General features: G+C 44.3%; 1 protein-coding gene across 1 annotated transcript in view; it reads left to right on the forward strand.

The window, feature by feature from the left end:
• Nucleotides 1-19,231, forward strand: part of CRELD1 (cysteine rich with EGF like domains 1) — a 204,563-nt gene that overhangs the window by 141,827 nt on the left and 43,505 nt on the right. The window contains exons 8-9 of the mRNA XM_069643263.1: nucleotides 8,963-9,046; nucleotides 9,359-9,454. Coding sequence (XP_069499364.1) covers nucleotides 8,963-9,046; nucleotides 9,359-9,454 — 180 coding nt within the window. The remainder of the gene's footprint in view (nucleotides 1-8,962; nucleotides 9,047-9,358; nucleotides 9,455-19,231) is intronic.

The following is a 19,231-nucleotide window of genomic DNA, read 5'->3' on the forward strand; positions in this document are numbered from 1 at the left end:
CTCGTCAGTTACGTCCTCCTTCCAAGGTCCGATGTGGCACTTTCCACAGTCGGGAACGCCCTCGTCAGTTACGTCCTCCTTCCATGGTCCGCTGTGGCACTTTCCACAGTCGGGAACGCCCTCGTCAGTTGCGTCCCCCTTCCATGGTACGCTGTAACACTTTTCACAGTCGGGAACGCCCTTGTCAGTTGCGTCCCCCTTCCATGGTCCGCTGTGGCACTTTCCACAGTCGGGAACGCCCTCGTCATTGTCCCATCTAGATGTAAAACTCTTGTTCATGTTATTTCTCCTTTCCCTGTATTGACAGCGGTGCAAGGTGCCTCTGTTAGAAACATTGTGCCCTCTACCAAATAAATTATTAAAACCAGATTTTCAAAAATAAAATTAAGTAGTTATATGCATCGACTCCACGGTACCCCCACCGACTTTAGTAGGGTCAGTCAAGATGAATGCTTATATGAAATACCTTATTTTTAACTGTGGCGTCATCAAAACCCAGAAACTTGTATGCTAAGCAACTGTGCTGAAATTATGAGTGCTGTAAAAACCTATTTTTTACTCAAAAATGTCAACCATTGAGCCGTAAACACGCTACATTTCCCCTAAAAATACCCATAGTACAGAGCCTCATGTAAAAGAAAACGATGGGATGTTGTTTTCACTCGAACTTTGGAATTTGCAAGGATTGTTACTCAATCCACACTCACCCGGCACTGCGAGCAGGGAGTAGCTCTTGTCGGTGCCGTTGTGTGGTGAACGCTGCGCTTCCTGGAGGGGGCGGGGACACAGTGCCCACGTGACTTATCACGTGACTCCAGACAGCCATAAAACACCGAGGCTGTCGGTCGAGCGCTGTGTTGTTTTCACTCGAACTTTGGAATTTGCAAGGATTGTTACTCAATCCACACTCACCCGGCACTGCGAGCAGGGAGTAGCTCTTGTCGGTGCCGTTGTGTGGTGAACGCTGCGCTTCCTGGAGGGGGCGGGGACACAGTGCCCACGTGACTTATCACGTGACTCCAGACAGCCATAAAACACCGAGGCTGTCGGTCGAGCGCTGTGTTGTTTTCACTCGAACTTTGGAATTTGCAAGGATTGTTACTCAATCCACACTCACCCGGCACTGCGAGCAGGGAGTAGCTCTTGTCGGTGCCGTTGTGTGGTGAACGCTGCGCTTCCTGGAGGGGGCGGGGACACAGTGCCCACGTGACTTATCACGTGACTCCAGACAGCCATAAAACACCGAGGCCGTCACCCTCGCGGCGGTAAGCCCGATAGGAGACAAGCCCATCGGCTGTTGTGCGGCTGTTTGGTGGCGTAATGATGAAGACGTACGGACTCACGACCGGAATGCCTCAATCTTTTCATACCCGCATGGACCTTGTATCCTCTGACCTTCAGCAAGTAAGCACTAATCTCAATTCAACACCTAATGGGGCTAGAGGTCCCAAGGGGAGGTTGCACAATATGGACATTCGACAATTCTGTAATGGTTCCTTGTCAGCTCATAGAGCAAAATTTAGTCTATCAAACAAACAGGCAACCGTTGCTAAAGAAAATGTTGTTGCTACATTTGCTGACTCTGCTCTATCTAAAGATCTGTGTAATGAGCAGTCAGCAAAGAGACACCCATGTCAAATAGTAACAGATTCCACTTTGCTTGAGGGTGTATCCGAGACTGGGTCTCATACAACTTCACCCATCAAAGATGTGGTTGTGATTGACTTAGACCCTGATGGCTCGGCACTTTCGAATGGTCTGATGTCAGAAAATCTCTCCAAATCACCAGTGCTTTTTCCTGAGGAATCATATTCATACTCATCAACAGAATCCAATATTTCTAGCTCAATATCACAAAGGAGCATTGCTCACACTAAAACGCAGGGACTGAACACGTCACTCCCTCATGAAACACCTGAATTGTTTTCCAACATAGCATTGCAAGCCATGAATCTAGCTATTCAGGCATTAAATCAAACATACCAAACAATAAATGCACGGTTGGTGACGCAGGATACGCTCCTGCAAAAAATTTTAACATCCCATGAAATGTTGAGGCGCGAGATTGTGCTGATTAATGATCAAAGATCTGCTATCCCAGCAACGCCTTTAATTGCTACCACCACAGCCTCTCAAACCAACCATAAACATGAGTTCATTAATCATAGCACTTTCCCATCCACTAAGAGGTTAAGAGAAGAACCCATAAGCGCCCTACCTCATATAGCTGCCATCATATATGATCCTTGTAAGAGTCCTGAGAATCCACCTCAAAGTGGGAACACGACTTCACTGGGACAATCAAATGTACCCACTACAAAAGCCCTGTTCCCAATTTTCACCTTGCAAAAATCGAGTGCAATTAAGCACAGTGATGAGAACATATTGGATGCAGTAGTTGCATGTGAAGATATTCCACAGCAACCTAGAAATAAAATCTCTCAAAAAATAAAAACAGGGCACCCAAAACTCTCAAAGAATGAAAAAATTATAAAACACAGGGAAAATGCCGTGACTAAACGCTTCCTAAAAGCTATTCCGCTCCCAAAAAAAAACCAGATTCGGGCATCACAGGCAATTAAGAAAAAATATGCACTGCAGATGTGCAATGCGAGAAATAAGGATGTGCTTCCCTGCCAATCTGCTCAAGCATTGGATCACTCGCCTCTAAATGACCTCATACAGGCATTACGCCCGCAAAATTCACCTCAATCCCCACCACCCTGCATTCCAACTGTCACAAATGACTTAGTCTACTGCTAGCCGAAAGGCTAGTGAGAAAAACACACAGAATAATATCGATAGAACTGAGATTAGGAAGGCTGTTGACGCTTACATGTCAAACCGTCGACAATCCCAAATAGACACATCCAGAGGAATCTGTGAATGCTCTCAGAACAAAGGTAAACAAGAGCAGGGCAATCTGAATCTATCAGTGACTCAGGAATTTCCCTCCCAAACACAACCGATAAGTACTTCTATGAATACCCAAATAAAACATCAAGAGGAGCCCAGATCAAGCAAAAGCTGCTTAAAAGCATCCTCCACATCTAACATATATGCACAAGACTCCGCTCTAACGAGTGATCTCTCAGATTCTATCAAATGTATTATCGAGAGTGCTTTGAGAAATGCACTTCCCACACAAACACCATTGAGGGAGTCAGCTCAGATTAGAAAACCAGGCCAAAAGCAAGCCCCGGAGAAAAACCGTTCCCCCAAAGCTAATCCAGCTCCTCACTCACTGATTCTAGCGTGTAAACCTCCGCCATTCACCCAATACGATTTAAACCGTAGGGCTGTTATGGCAATATTTTCGGATATCCAACAGCTTGAGGATATTGTATCGGGAGATTTGGCACAGGTGGAATTTGTGGAACACAGAAATGTGAATATAGTAAGACTCTGGATTCATTCGAGGGTGGTGCAAAATTTAATTTGGCAATCTAAGGGTGCTTTAAATGCTTTAGGCTTTGACCTTGATATCGATAATGTTATTCGGGATCCAACTAAGATTCGAAATCTACAAGTGAATCAACCAAAAGCTAATACACCCTCAAAAACTCAAAATCACGTTTCATTCAATATGCCTTGCTCTTGCTTTAATAGCAATGAGCATAGATAACTAAGCCATAAAGTTGATCAATCTTTAACTTTAGTTAGTTGGAATACTAGAGGTCATAGGCATCTTGCTAATAACAATTTACATCACTTGAATAGTTACGATTTGATACTATTGCAGGAAACATGGTTGGTCAATCCCCCCATTTGGGACAGATATGAAGTTCATTTGAACCCCGCCATTAAGACACAAATGGGTAGGCCAATGTCGGGTCTCCTTATAGCAGTAAGGAAAAAAACTGGTATGATGTCCCAGCTATGGGCTATGCCGAATGAATTCATGATGTTGGTCAAGGTAACCATATCCAGTGATGTTGTATACGCGGTGTTAAATTTGTACTGGAATTCACTGGCAATAACGGATGACTGTTTTTTTCGAGATCTAAACTACCTTTTAGACATGGTGGCCAGTGATTGCAGCACAAGGTCACTAATACTTGCTGGTGACTTAAATTTAAGATGCCTGGGGAATGAGAGTGTGTTGATTAATCAGAGACAAAGACGCTGGTTAGCACTGGTTCAGCACAGGGGACTGCATGTTTTGAACGGAGCTTTCTCAACCGACATACCACCGGCTACAACGTGGCATAGAGGCACAAAATCATCCATCATAGATTACATCTATGTAAACACGACGTTATGGCCGGCCGTTCGTAGCTTTGTGGTCTTAGCCACAGAAGTCAGCGACCATAATATGTTGTCCACTGAATTAGAAGTCCAAATGCAACATAGAAGTAGTCCAAATGAGTTAAATGAAGGCTGCTTAGTGGTAAACACTGGGGGGTGTCGCCTATGATGGTCGGAGGATGCTCTCATTTACTTCAACGAACTTCTCGAAAAGTCAAGTCTTAATCAAAAGAATACAATAGATAACTCGGGAATTGCATATAGCAATATGTTGCAGATTTTCCGGCAGACCAAAAATCACATAAGTAAACAACACAACGAAAAACATCTACACATATTTGATAATTTGGTAAGTGCAAGGAAAACTGCGTATCGTACAGAATTAAGGAAACTCACGAGACATCCTCCGGCCATTCGAATACACCTCTCTGGGAAGCTACGCAACGAATATAAAAATTGGATTAGATGCCATCGAGGTGCTCTTTACCAGAAAGATGGAGCGTCAATGTTAAAAACGCTTGCCAGCAAAAATATCTCCAAAATGTGGGCAGAGATGAACCAATCTGTTGGTCTACGTCAGATCTGCGCCCAGTCAACTGCCGTGGACACACAGACGTGGATCTTGCACTTTGGTAAACTCTATGCTGCACCTCAGAGTAGCTCCTCTTCCAGCAATTTGATTAGCACCACACCGTTCAATCTAGAGTTTAATGAGGCGGGGATATATCAACTGATCACAACTGCTAGCAAGTCAAAAGCAGTGGGGCCAGATGGTTTATCCAACTTTGCTATGCAAAAGCATCCGGAGATATGGGCAACCATCCTGTTTCACATCTTCACCGCAATCAATCTCTATCAGATGATTCCTTTAACATGGACCCAGGCTATTACAGTCCCAATATATAAAAAGGGCGATCGACAATCCCCAGATAGCTATCGCCCAATATCACTATTGGATGCCCCAGGTAAAATCTTTTGCAGAATCATACTCCACGAACTCAATGCTTGGGTTGAAAAAAAATCATTATTAGACCCTCGCCAGTCTGGATTTGTGAGGGGATTAGGCACCATCCCTAATATATTTGCACTTGCTATTATACAGGCTCAGCAGCTAAAGCAGGGCGCCCCTTTGTATTTAGGATTTATAGACTTTAAAGCCGCTTTCGATTCAATCGATCGGGAACGACTTTATAGTAAATTAAAGAAAAATGACTGCCCAAGCACGTTACTTTCTTTGATAATCCTGCTCCATTCTAATACTTCTATGCAAGTACGTATTACCTTTGATGGCCAACTATCGCCGAGGATTAGAACATATAGGGGATTAAAACAGGGATGTGCCATGGCATCCTTCTTGTTTAATTTCTTTATACTTGACATAGGCGAATATTTGAACAACTGTGCAGGTGATCCACCGAGAATAGGATCACAGAGAGTCCCATATTTATTATATGCAGATGACTTAGTCCTTTTGTCACAGACCCCTGTAGGATTGCAAAATATGTTAAATCGGTTGAGCGAGTATGCTCAGGACAACAACTTGAATATCAACATACACAAATCTCAGATAGTTGTATGTGACCCTAAAAAGCACTCCAGAATGAGCAACTATAGTTGGCATCTACAGCAAACTAAAATGGATATCGTCAAGCAATATAGATATTTGGGTGTAATGGTACAGCACAGCAAAACATTGGAGCAATATAAAGATGAGATGAAAGTTAAATTACAATCTTTGGTGTCACAATCCCGAATCCTCTTACGAAAATATGGGAAGTTTTCAGTGATGCACATTATTACATTCTATAAGATGAAAGTAACACCCATCTTATTGTATGGAGTTGAAGCTTGCTCACATAGGAACCGCACATTTTGGGACAGAATAGAATCAGATTACTGGAAACAAGTGTTGCGACTCCCTGTTTGTGCACCCATGGCAATAATTCGTTTTGAATTGGGTCTTACATCGCTCTATTCACAAGTAGCATGGAAACAATGTGCATTCCTACGGAAAGCTATGATAGGGCTGGAGAAATCAACCATTTTACAGGTTGTAGCCCATAACTTATTAACATCTAGCAATATCTTCCCTCGCAAGTGGCGTAATCATACATTAGATGCACTTAGTGATGCGGCAATAACACTTGATTTACTGCTATCAAACCCTGATCGAGCTAAAGTAAAAATATTCCAGCATGATTGGGCGGAAAACATCAATAAGTGCTCAACCTATAAGGACTTTGATGTTACTCTCTTTGGGTTGAAGAAACTTGGCATAACTGCCTCTTACCTTATAAAACATCCGAGCTCGCACTTCAGAGGAAAGTACATGAGGTTCAGGCTGAACCTATATAACACTCGTGACATTTTGCATAGAAGAAAGATCATCACAGGTGAGCAAAATTACTGCAGATACTGCAAAAATAAAGCTCAAATTGAAACCATGCAGCATCTGTTAGTAGACTGTGAAGCAGTGTCAGAGGCGAGAAATAAATGTTTTAAAGGTAAATTAATATTTCAGAACCATGTAACTCAGTTCCAGAAATGGCAAATGCTCTTCTCTAGCCCTAGAATATCTCTGCAAATAGCAATTACGCAATTTCTAGACTTAGTTTTACCAGATGATTATATTTTTTAATGAATTTGAGAACTTTGATCTATGCAAAGTATGAATGTTTTCTCTCCCCTTTTGCATTGAACCCAATGAAAAAACACCATATAGTGTAGAGACCAAAGAGGTCTCAACGGCAAAATTTTACGATCTAAATCTAATTGTGGTCAAATGATTGTACTATGTATCTTTTATTATTTTTATTATGATCACTATTAATGATTGATGAAATAATGTTGAAAAGTGTTATGTAATTGATTTGAAAAGTTGTTTTACGACTAAACAAATAAAAAAAAAAAAAAAAAAAAAAAAAAGATGGGATCATTTTTTTTTAGTACTATACAATGGTATGCAGTGATTTTAAGTAATTCAACATAACAAAGGGAATTTTTTAACGAACGGAAAAAACCTAAAAAAAAAAACGAATTTTTAAAAACGATATATGTGGATGGGAATAGTAGTTTTGGGGGTGGGGTAAAAGTTGATTTATAAAGGGGTGGGGTATCCCACCCAAAAAACAACCAAAATAATGTGCATTTTTGGTTTGTTAAAAATTCATTTGCTAGATAATGTCATGTTAGTTTGTTTTGTCTAAGTGAAGGTAGTTTTTACTGACCTGTTTTTGGGTAGTAAAGATTTATGAAATGTACTTAGGAATAAAAGCATTGCTGCAGTGCACAAGGGTCTGCTATATGTAGCAGTAAGTGGATGAAGCGTTTCAGAGTACTAGTAGTCTACTGCTGTGATTCATGCCTAGCACTAGAGGAAGAAATGGCAATAGCAAACGAATAAAGTTTTGATATTGCATTTCAGTGCAGCTATCCTGAATCTTGATTGTTTCCCAAAGGGCCGAGTGTGGCGGCTTGAGAACGGAGTGCAAGGCAAAGCATGGGGGGAGAACACATGATCTTCTGGCCATGTTTCTATGTTGCAATGACTACTCTATTACAAATGTTCTTTCATAGGAACTTTAATTGTTTTACTTTGACTGTCCCGCCTGTGATCAGTGAAGATTCTGGGGGAAGGAGGCCAGTGGGATATAGCTACTGAATTTAGTTTTAGAACAATATATATTCTGTTTTTTTTTTATTTGTTTGGTGGCAGGCTTGAAGTACCCTACAGCACAGTCAATACAGAGATTGAAGAAATGTAGATAGTACAATGGACGGGATGTTCTTGATTGGGAAATGGTTTGGAGTGAAATGTGTGATGGGGACATAACAGGCAGGCAGGAAAGCATTGATACAGCAATAATTATTCTATGGAACATTACACATTAATATGCAGTCACTTAGTCGGGTAGGTGTGAAAGGAGGCAGGTATCAGGTGGTATGAGATCCCTCAACGGAGAGGACATTTTGTTTGTAGGTGGTGATACCTTATTAAATAGTGGTTACGTTCTTGTTGATGGTGGTAAGCATTTTGAGCATAAGGGAGAAAGGAGATTAAAGTAGCATAAGGGGAATATAGCAGACTATATTTTGCTTATCTCACAGCTAAAAGTGGACAGAGTGATGGCGACACATGTTTTGACTTATAGACTATTCATATGCAGCCTTCTGCAGGACGGCAAGTTATTTATCATGAATATGGTATGTTATATTGCACATTTGTTTTATTTTATTAGTTTAGTTTTTTAGAAGGCACCAGACATAGGCATAGCCATTTCCCAGAGCCATGGAAGAGGGGAAAGGGAATCCAGCCTCGCACTGGCTCAATAAACTTTCAGATCAGTTGGCCTTAGACCTTTCTTTCCAAGTCCATTTTCTTTCTAGGCATCTTTAATCATCTACTGCATAAAAGGCTCATGATATATATATGTTTGGGTTTGTAATTCTTTGGGCTACTATCATGTGCCTGGTGGGCAATTCACACATAATTGGTTAAGGAAGCTGCATCTCTTGTGAGAGCCATTTAGCAGTGCAATGACCCTGCCGTTGGGGTCATGGAGTTCTCAAGGGGGTGACTGTGAATTCACCCCTACACACTCCCTGTAACTTAAAACACTGTGATCACACACTTGTTCCTCCACATCCAGAGTATCTTGTCTGCCCAGGTGGTGGGTTCTTGATGCCAGACTGAACTTACTTTTCCCCTTACCAGATGTGGACGAATGCGGGACCGAGATGTCGCGGTGTCGAGCGAACCAGTTCTGTGTGAACACTGACGGTTCACATGAATGCCGAGGTAGGATGAAGTCTCATTTCACTTCCCATAATGTCTATTTCCTTCTCCCAATGTTTTTTCTTTCACTTTTACATTCTCCTCCTGGTCCCTCTATTTCTCACATTCTTCCCACCTCTCCTCCAGGCACCTCTGTTTCTTTGTGTTTATTCTTTCTTGTATCTTCCCTTTCACAGTATGCTGCCTTTTTTGAGTGGCGATTACGCTCCACTGGTGGGTGTGCGGGGCTTTTCGTGTAATGCCTTTGTGAGAACCTGTGCATCTTGGTTTGTTCAATGAAGTCTTCTAGCACTAAACACTTTTCGCCCTTCTCAGACTGTGACAAGGCCTGCATTGGCTGCATGGGGGCTGGTGCCGCGCGCTGCAAGAGGTGCAACATGGGCTACAAGCGGGATGGAGCCAAATGCCTTGGTGAGTCACCAGTGCATGTTTTTATTTTTTAATTATTTTCTTTAGTCATTATATTTTCCTACTGCTTGGAAGAAGATAAGGCATTAAAACCAGAACATACACAATTCATATGTAATAAATAAACAACAATATTGACAACTAACTTTGACCTCCAGGTTCATGTTATCTTTAGGAAAACTGCCTTAATTCTAATACTAATAGGTGATTGAAGTGTTATTTTAGCATGCAGGTCTGGTGACACTGTGGTACTGTGACAAGCAATCCCACTGTTACCGAACTCAATGGTGCTCCTACTACATGAGCGTAGAAGGTACAAAGTGAGGCCATTCTATTAATGCTGTGAATACACGCCAAAATAAAGTCCAGTTTCCAAACTGTGTCTGCATAAAGAATTCATAGTGCAGTGCAGGTAGTCAATGCCTCCCTTCCTAATCTCACGACCCACCCCAGCAACCTCTGCTACCCCCGCGACCTGCTTGCAATCCCCTGGATGCACTCTCCTGCTTCCCAGATAGGTTTACGCTTTTTATAAATCACTTACACACACCTACACGCTTCGCATCTTGGATGGGCTTGTAGCTAGGATCCCCTTTACATTTTGGAAGGACATTTTCTTAATTGGCCCCCTGTAAGGGGATGATGGGCAATTAGAATACTCGGAACACAGGCTGTATTGTATGGTACAATCCCACGTTCTGAGGAGCCTGGATGGCGCTAACCACTATACTCTTCCCCGCTCCTCATTCTCTTCTCTTCTCCCTACCACCCTCCCCTCTTAGCACCTGTGTAGATCCGTGGTACTGGTAGATTGCGGCACAGTGACGGTCCGTAGTTCTCATGGTTCATTTCCTAGTTGATGACATTATGTTCATCAACATAGAATACGGACCTGGGGGTACTAAGGAGTCTCCCTGCGCGGCAACACAAGGTACGTTTTTCTTTTGTTTTTCAAAGAATAAACACCATTAGCACTCCCGTAGGCTCTACATCCAGCTTCGCCAAGTCCTTAACGAGGGCAGCGGGTTGTCACCGGCTGTGTCGGCACGCCCCCTCGGGATATATCGCCCCAATGTATGAGCGCCTATGCAATAGCAAAACAAACAAGGTGATGGCTGAAAGGGTTAGAATATTATCAACCTCTAGCATTGATCTGGGCAACCCTCCAGACCATTGTTCTTCACATGTCAAGCCATTACAGAAGGGAAAAGACCATATGCAAATCAGGCTTGGTCCTATCCCCAAAGCGGTAGTCCAGCCCGAACTGCTAGTTCTCATCCCTTCTGCACAAGACCACAAGCATCCAAAGACATGTTTCGGCCTCGTTGAGCGTCATCAGTGAGGAGTAGCTTGGGTCTCTAGGCCCAACAGGCACAGGACCCACGTCTCGGCATACCCGTCCCACTCGGGGTGACAATAGCAAATCAAAAGAGGTGATAGCCGGAAGGTTTAGAATAAATCTTAACCTCTGGCAATGCTCTGGACGTCATAATTCATTCTACATTCAATTGCTGTCAGACAAAGCAATCTGCAACAGAAGGTTTAGGAAACGTAAGCGGCACACCCCACTAATAAAAGGTAGTTGGGTTAGTCCCAACAAAGGCACTAAAAGACCAGCTTGGTGTGGACATCTGCAAAGGTGCCTGCTATTTCCTACCTGCCTCACACTCTGCACCAGGATAGCAGGCACAGAGTGAGGATTCAAGACCTGACTTAGTGAATGGGGTTTGATGCTGTGCAGTTGAAGGAACATCTGGAACAGTAGCGCCTGTTAGAAGATTCTGAGAGTCTGGGTGCTGCACCTTTGGTACACAGGAACTGCCGGGAAATTAGGTAGTCGTGTACAGAGTAAAGGACCCAAAGGTTTGCCATTGCAAGTTTTCTATTTTTGTCATTGGATGTTTTGCGTTGTGCTCACATCAGACTTTTCTACCATTCTTAATTCTCTTTTTTGGGATGGTAATTAATTGAGGATGCTCAGGTCGTTGGATTTTTCGGAGGGGTGAGCTGTCTTTGAGAATAGGCCCTGCTTCCTCCATGGATGGGCTGTGATCCCAGCGGTCTGGTTTGTATCGGGGAGGAGTGCCCCTAACCAGTGTAGACCAGCTTCCTGTTGAGGAGGCATGGGGCACAGTAGGTAAAGATCCCTATGCAGGTAGCTGGAGTCTTGGATTCTTGGGTACATATAGAGGGTCCAGAGTCATGAAAGACATCCCAAAAGACAGTTGTTTTTAGTTTCTTGTTGAATGGGTGTAGGATCATGAATGCAGAATCACAGAAAAGAGTTCTAGGCAAATAAGAGGCCTATGTTCCAATACAGTGATGGATTTAAACTCTCACTTGGATCATTTAAATTTGCACGCAGAGTTCTAATGAGATGCTAATTTATGGGGTGTTACTGACCGAGGCTGGATTATGTCCTGACCAGTGTGGGATACGCCCAGTGCTGGGTAATGCCCTGACCAGGGCTGGATTATGCCCAAGGCCGGACACTGTCATTACCAGTGATGGCTTATACCCAGTGCCGGATAATGCTCGGGGCTGGATTATGCCCAGTGTTGGGTATGCCCTGACCGGTGCTGTGCCACTGCTGGATTATTCCCAGGACCCATTCATGCCCTGAACACCCTACATGAGATTTTGATCTCGATCCTCTGATCCATCGCAGGGACGGGGCAGGGCCTTTTTGAGCTTCTATGACCATATTTATAAGGCCTAGATTTGCAGAATTGTTTGAGGTTAGCAGGAGGCTGAAGTTCTTTGTCTTGGAACACTTGAGTACATTCATATGGTATTGGTCTGCTCTCGAGCACACGAGTGGTCTGGTATGGTAGTCCTATTTGATGAGGTTTAGGACCTTCACAAAGCATTAGAAATGTGTTGTTGACTATAGAGTAATCTGTGAGTGATGAGTCTGGATCAAACCTGTCTCCCTGGGTTTTTACCTCCTGTGCTAGCATCGTTCCTCCTTACCCCCAACCCCTAGCTGTTCGCCCACTCATACTGTTCTTCGAATTTACGCCTTTTCATCATTCTAAATCAAATGCTTTCTTTCAGATATTTTGGGGTCTCCTACAAGTTGCCTTTGATAGGTGGGTTTTTCTAAGCATCTGCCTGGACTTGGACCTTGAGAAGCCAAAGTGGGGGTAACAGGGTTTTCTCAACCAGCGTTGGACTAAACCCCTCTCTTTAGGTCGCAAGGCTGATGTTTGGGGGAATTGTGTTGTGTTGTAGAGTTAACACTTTACACTTCAGTCAAGTACAAAAGTGTTCTGACTTGAGTGTCGTGTAGACCGATGAGACCTCCGTCCCCAAGTGACGCACAGGGGAACTAATAGAAACCCACTGTGCGACCCTTGAGGCCACAGGTGAGAGATGTCTTCTCAGATCCACGGAGCCTCTTGGAACACCGATGCTGCTGTCAAGAAGGAATGAGGTTAAGTACCAGGCAAGCACAATACAAGCAGGTAAACAAAAGTATCTAAGTGTCTTACCTATCTGGTGTTATGGAGACCCAGGTAACCTAGTAGGGAGGTTCGAGGCTCATTAGATGCGGCGGTCCCTTGAATGGTAGAACCGCAGGTTGGCGTGGATGCAGAGTAGCCACCTGTGGGAGTCAGGGCTTGACTTGAATTCCCAGTAGGGAAAAGGCGTAGAAGATCAGCAAGGTACCAAGGGTTGATCCAAAGACAAGTCGAGGTGCAGTCCAAATATCCGGCAATAGGTAAACAGTTCCAAGCAAAAGTACCAAGGGATGTCCGAGGGAGTCCGAGATAGAGTTCCGTGATCGAGGTAGCAGGGAGCAAGATGTAACGCCAAACAGTGTCCGAAGCCAGCTGAGAAGCAATGAGCGTTCTGTCTCTCAGACCTTTATACTGCTCGCCCCTGGGTCATGTGACTTCTCTGAATCATGTGACGTCCACCAAGATCACATGGGGAACGTGATAGTGAATCACGTGACCGGCGTGAAGACGTAAGGCTGCCCTTTCTGCTATACGTTCTCCAAGGCAGTTGCCAATGCAGAAAGGGTTGCAATCGAGCCCGTACACTGATACGGAGTTTTCGGTTCTGTGGGTTCACCGAATCACTTGAGCCTCGAAGCTTGGGAGGAGATGTTGGGGGAATGTGAGCAGTGTTCTGATGTGTCGTGGCCTGGTGTGCAGAGGATCGCCTAACAAAAAGTAAGGTAATTTTATTAAACTATTACACTATTGGCACATTTTAAGAAATCAAAATTACATTAAAAAAGCACTCTACGTATATATAATATCACAGGTAGGCAACCCGCTATTGGGTGCACACTACTTTAGCGAAGCACACAAGCATAACCGATTTACTGCAAAAACTCAAGTAGAATGAAGGTGGTTATAGCACAGGGCAGATTAGGTCATCAATAGGCTAGTCTTTAATAGTTCAATCTAATGCGAGTCTCTGAGCCCGTAGAAATCCCACAAGGTTCTGAAGGCATTGCTGGCGAGCAGCACTAGTAAAGGACACTCGGGGCAAAGATGCGTGGACAGTGAAGTTTCCAGGCCAGGGCCCAAAGCTGTAGGAATAAGATGCCCGGGCTGTAGGATTTTGAAATAATGACCCCTAGAAGTACTTACCCAGACACCACCACATTGGGGCAGCCCAGATACCGCCTAAGAAAGCAGCACTTCGTGCCGAATGCAAACCCAAATGGGAGGTATTTTGTTCAATAGATGTAATGGATCTTAGGCCCCAACCCCCAAGCAGCCATAAATTTAGAAATAGTCCCAGGCGACAGTAGATTATTGGGGAAGACTTGTCTCACCATTGTTTGGTTGCCATCATGCAGGGTCCTCTGATCGTGAGTTCAACGACTATCACCGGAAAGGTACACACTCCAATTACACAAAACGGGCAATGTACCTTGAGAAGGACAGATGACTAGTTGGTCCCACTAGTCCTTTGATTGGAAGGCACCTCGCAGAGATCTTCCCCGTCGAACGAAAGTTCGAGGTAAGCAACGCAGGACAGTTGGCTGAGCCAATTTTGGTTCTGGTGGCAGTACTCCAGCATCTCTTGGTCATCATCTTCAGATCCTCCTCAGCTGCAGTGATCAACTTAGTTTTTTAGGTCTAGCCACCTGCCTTTTATCCAGAACTGGGTTGGGGTGAGGGGGTGTCCTAGCTCTTCAGCTAGGTATTATATATATGTACAGTGCTTTTCTGACATAATTTTGATTGCTTAAAATGTGCTAATAGTTTAATAAATTACCTTATTTGTGTAGGCAACTGTCTTGTAAAGTGTTACAAAGCACAATTCCCTGAACACACACCTTTTGTGCACTTTCTGCAAGAAGCCTGCCGCGGTGCACGAAGAGAAGGCTGAGATAACCAACAAAGTACTGGCCATTTAAAGCATGAGGAGGGTCTATTTTGAGCATATGGTCCTCCTAAATGCATTATCGCTGCTAAAAAGGCAGGAAGCGTTGTTCAATTGGAAAAAAGACAACTTTGCTACAGTTGCCACCTACCTCTTCAAAGGATGCCTGGGAAAGTAAGAACAATGTCACTTAAAATGAAGAAGAGGGGATACAAAGAGTCTCTGCAGCACATGCAAAATACACCTAGGTGAAAGAAGGGGTGACCTACCCTGTACTAACAGTCACATAGGTCACACAGTGCACTCAAAATGAAATATGAAAGGGACTCTTGGGGAGGGTGATGGGGGGTGGTCAGCACTTCACCTGGGGTGAGAGGTGATGCTGTAATAACACAAAGCCAGTGAACTGGGGGAGGTCTCCCAGTACTGGTACCAAAAAAGAGGGTGTCCTGGAAAAAAAGAAATCTCCCTCACCTTTAGAGTCAAAAGTTTTCTTTGCTGCATTTGACACCGTGGACCTTGAGACCCTCGCATGCTGCCTCGAGACCACTTTGGGCATTTCTGGAGCTGCCCGTAAACTGATTTCCCCCTTTCTTGTTCTGGAAGGAAGTTAGGTTGTGGGCTTTCCTTCCCTTCTGAACTCTTATATCCCAGGGTGCGTGTCGCCCAGGCCTCTAAAGCACAGTCTACACAAAGACTCGGGCAAGTCCTGTGTTGTCCCAATAGGGCCAGAACCCCAGCTCCATGTATCCAAGTTGGACCAGTACCACACCTCACTCACTTCCTTCCTACCCTTACCCACACACACCCACAGTCAGCAGTCCACACCCATGCCCCTCAAACGCACAGAATCATATCCACATCCCACTCATCACCACCCACGCTGCATCTCCAAAACACAACCTCATGCGCATCAATGTCCACTCCACATTACCACGTGCAGTCTTCATTACTGATGTCATCACCACTCTCACATCCTAGATGCACTCTTTATCACAGAGGCCTAGTTCACCCTCACTTGCACTCACACAACCTAGATGCACTCTTTATCACAGAGGCCTAGTTCACCCTCACTTGCACTCACACAACCTAGATGCCCTCTTTATCACAGAGGCCTAGTTTACCCTTACTTGCACTCACACATCCGGGATGGCTGTCCCCCCCTGTTAGGGAGTTTTGCTAAAGTCTACCTGAGGGTGAGAGTCTATAAAACCTTCCCTTGGCATGCAGGTCCCAACTCTTAGTATATGTCTGTACTACCCAAAGGTTTGGTAGAATGGCAGAGCAGCCAGGCTTATCTTGTGAGGTGTAGGTAAGTACAGTGAACCTGGGTAATATATGAGCCCAAAGAAACTCTCACACACTGGAAGTTATAGTAAAATATGCATTCTTTTTGTATACACAAGGCAAGGTAAGTAAATACTATTTTAGACTAACCCACACAAAACAATAGCAACACTTTTTAGGGTGACTGCTTCAGGAGTAGTGGATCGCGCCCGCAATCGTTACGGTAAAATGACCGTAATGACAGTTCCACTGTAGCGGCCTGCACCGCCAATTAGCACAGTAAATGACAGTTTCATTCCATTGTAATGTCACTCAGACAAAGGTCTGTTGGAAGGTAGACATGTTATTCAGCACTGGCAACAGTAATATACTACTCAGTAATACTTTTCAGAGGTTCTAGAAGTTTAGCAGTCCAATCATCAGCTTATTCAGGAGTTCTCCAGAGGCAGTTGAGGAGGGTTGCAAAAGTCAAGTAACGGCAAAAGTCAAGTAACGACGGAAAATGCAAACATTCCACAGGATACTTAGTTACTTTCGAGTAGATTGCTGTAGTGGAATAAAAAGTTAGTGGGGACCTTGAGGATGGACTTCCTATGCATGCACATGCTGTTAGGCCTGGGCAAACGATATGGGTGAATACCCAAACACCTGGTATCACACTCCAACACACTGGAGCGACTATTAGTCTTGCAGTAAGTACTACCTTCAGCCTCACAATACCTCAGGATGTTTGAGGAAAATGCAGCTGGATTCTTTCTGATGCCGCAGCGATGGATCGGTCTCCTGTTTCCTCGATCTGGTGACGAAAGGAAGACCTCTGGAAGGGATGTTGCAGCGGCAGTCATGAGAAAGTATCTTCGGCAAGGACTTCTTTGATCTCCAATGTCGGTCTGCGGTTTTGGCACCTTTGTATCCGATTCAACAGTGAATGGTTACTGCCCGGTCGATCTGCCTCGATTCTGCAGTCCTGCCCTCTGGTGCGGGGACTATAAGGAGTGGGATCGTAGCTCTGGAGGTCCAACTGGAGCGCACCAAACTGGGAGGATTCATGCACTGTAAGATGATGCACTACATTTGGGACAGAGGCCACCTGGTTTTCGCGGTTTGCAGCCTTGGAGGGTCACAGCATGTTGTGGGTAATGCTTGTTCTGCAGCTCGTCCTATGGCTAGTTGGACCCACCAGACAAAGGGAAGACAGGAGTCCTTTTAGGAGCTCCTTTGTCGATAAGAAAATGGGGTCAGAACAGCAATGATCTCTTTGTGGTTACTGGAAGGGTCTACTGGCGTCTCTGGTAGTGTTCTGCCTTGGATCTTAGTCTTCGACTTGCTTTCTGCCTCAGGAACCTCACCTTTCAACAGAATTTCTCATTAATTTGTCTGCAAACTCTCACTGCAGTTTACAGAAAGGGGTGGGTGGAAGTCCAATCAGGACAGCCAGATCCCCCCCCCCTCCAGTGGCAACTGGTTCCTTTCGGGCGCATCAGCTGACAAAATACAGGGGAGTGTCAAACTCCTCACCTGCTCCCTTTCCTCACAGACACACTGGAGCCTAGGCGGGCACACAACGGATACCCGCCAACGGCAAAACTCTCATTCAGACCTCCCCCCTCCCAGAACGGTAGAAGAAGGGCTAACAAAGGACAACCGTACAAGGCGAACAAAAAGAAGGTAGCCACCGTGTTGGAGCATAGGTGACCCTTTTGTGCATAACCGGGACTGAGGATACAGCCTGCGGTCGAAAGGTAGCGCAAATGTTGGTAGAACATGTCCACTGCCACCAGTCAAAAATATAGGTTTGTCAATAGGTATCCCTTTAGCACTCCCCATAAGGTGGGGTGTGCTAATCTCGCATATGTTAAAGTATCCCTCTTTCCTTAAGAACAGTAGCTCTTAGGGGAAATGAAAGAATATGAAAAGGAGAACCCAAAGGGACCCTGCAACATAGGGTGCTGTGTGCTGCAAACGTGTAACAAAGATGCCTTTAAGAGATATGGAGGAAAGCAAAACTCCATAGAATAAGTTACAACGTAGTACAGAGTTCCCGTGGTCAGAGCAAATAAGAATGAATGAGGGGGGGGGGGGAAGCTCCCCCCATTCAGGAGTACAAGGAAAAAGGTCCCCAAGTGAAGCAAAACGTGCTGGGGTCTCCCACTAGGAAAAGAAATTGAGCATAAAACTGATCAATCTCTGAACACCCCTACAGGATACGGCATCCAACACAAGGTGAAGTGAAGGGCTCACTAGTACCCACATTGACCTTATTGACGTGCATCCTTCAGGAGCGCACCGCACCTGCATCCATGGAACTCCTCCCTTGCACTCTCCCATGCCCAGCCAGCTAACTTCCATCGGCCTCCTCAAAGCAACATCTTTTTTTTTTATTTTTTTTTTTATTGTAATTTCTAGTTTTTTTACAAACTTTTATTACACTTGTCAACTTTCCTCATGAATTTCTTCACTTCACTTCTTCTTCCTTATTAATTTCATGGACTGGAAGCTTTTAATTTAACATTTTTTCCAGAAAGTTTATAGCTGCACAGGTCAAGTGAATTGAGGACCTACTTAAAATTCGCGTCCACAAATCGTCCATATTGTCAGTTAGTGAGGCGAACTTCAGCAGGTATAAGCTTCTTACATCTTTAAGCAACTGACATTCAGTAAGTATGTGTTTTGTCGTTTCCAGGTTGTTAGCGCAAAACCTACATTTAGGATCTTTTACATTGTCAATGTGGCGGACAAAGCAGGCTTGCCTGGTCTTATAGATGTTTGTTCTTAGTCGTAAGAAAGCGTCTCTGTGATATCTAGACGGGAATTTACTCAAGTACTTAGGCAATTGGTCCATTTTGTTCAAGGTTAGGCTCATATCCAGGGTAGTCTTTAGACCTTGATATTTTTCTAAGTTGTCAATCCAGAGCCATTCTCTCACTTTTTTCCTGGCAGTCAGAGGACGTTCCAGGAGCATCTCCATAGTGATATTTGCGGCCTGCATGATTGCTTTTACTTTCCCAAACCACAGGTCTTGTAATGTTTCTGTGTTACAGTTTTTAGCGGGTATGAACAGTTCAAATGCTGGTTGTGGATTCATCATTGACATCTTTCGCAACAGTGCCATCGATTTCCAAATGACGGCTCCGTGCAAGGGCT

The sequence above is a fragment of the Ambystoma mexicanum genome, chromosome 2p (genome assembly GCF_040938575.1).
Source record: "Ambystoma mexicanum isolate Mex_15411 chromosome 2p, UKY_AmexF1_1, whole genome shotgun sequence".
NCBI lineage: Eukaryota > Metazoa > Chordata > Amphibia > Caudata > Ambystomatidae > Ambystoma > Ambystoma mexicanum.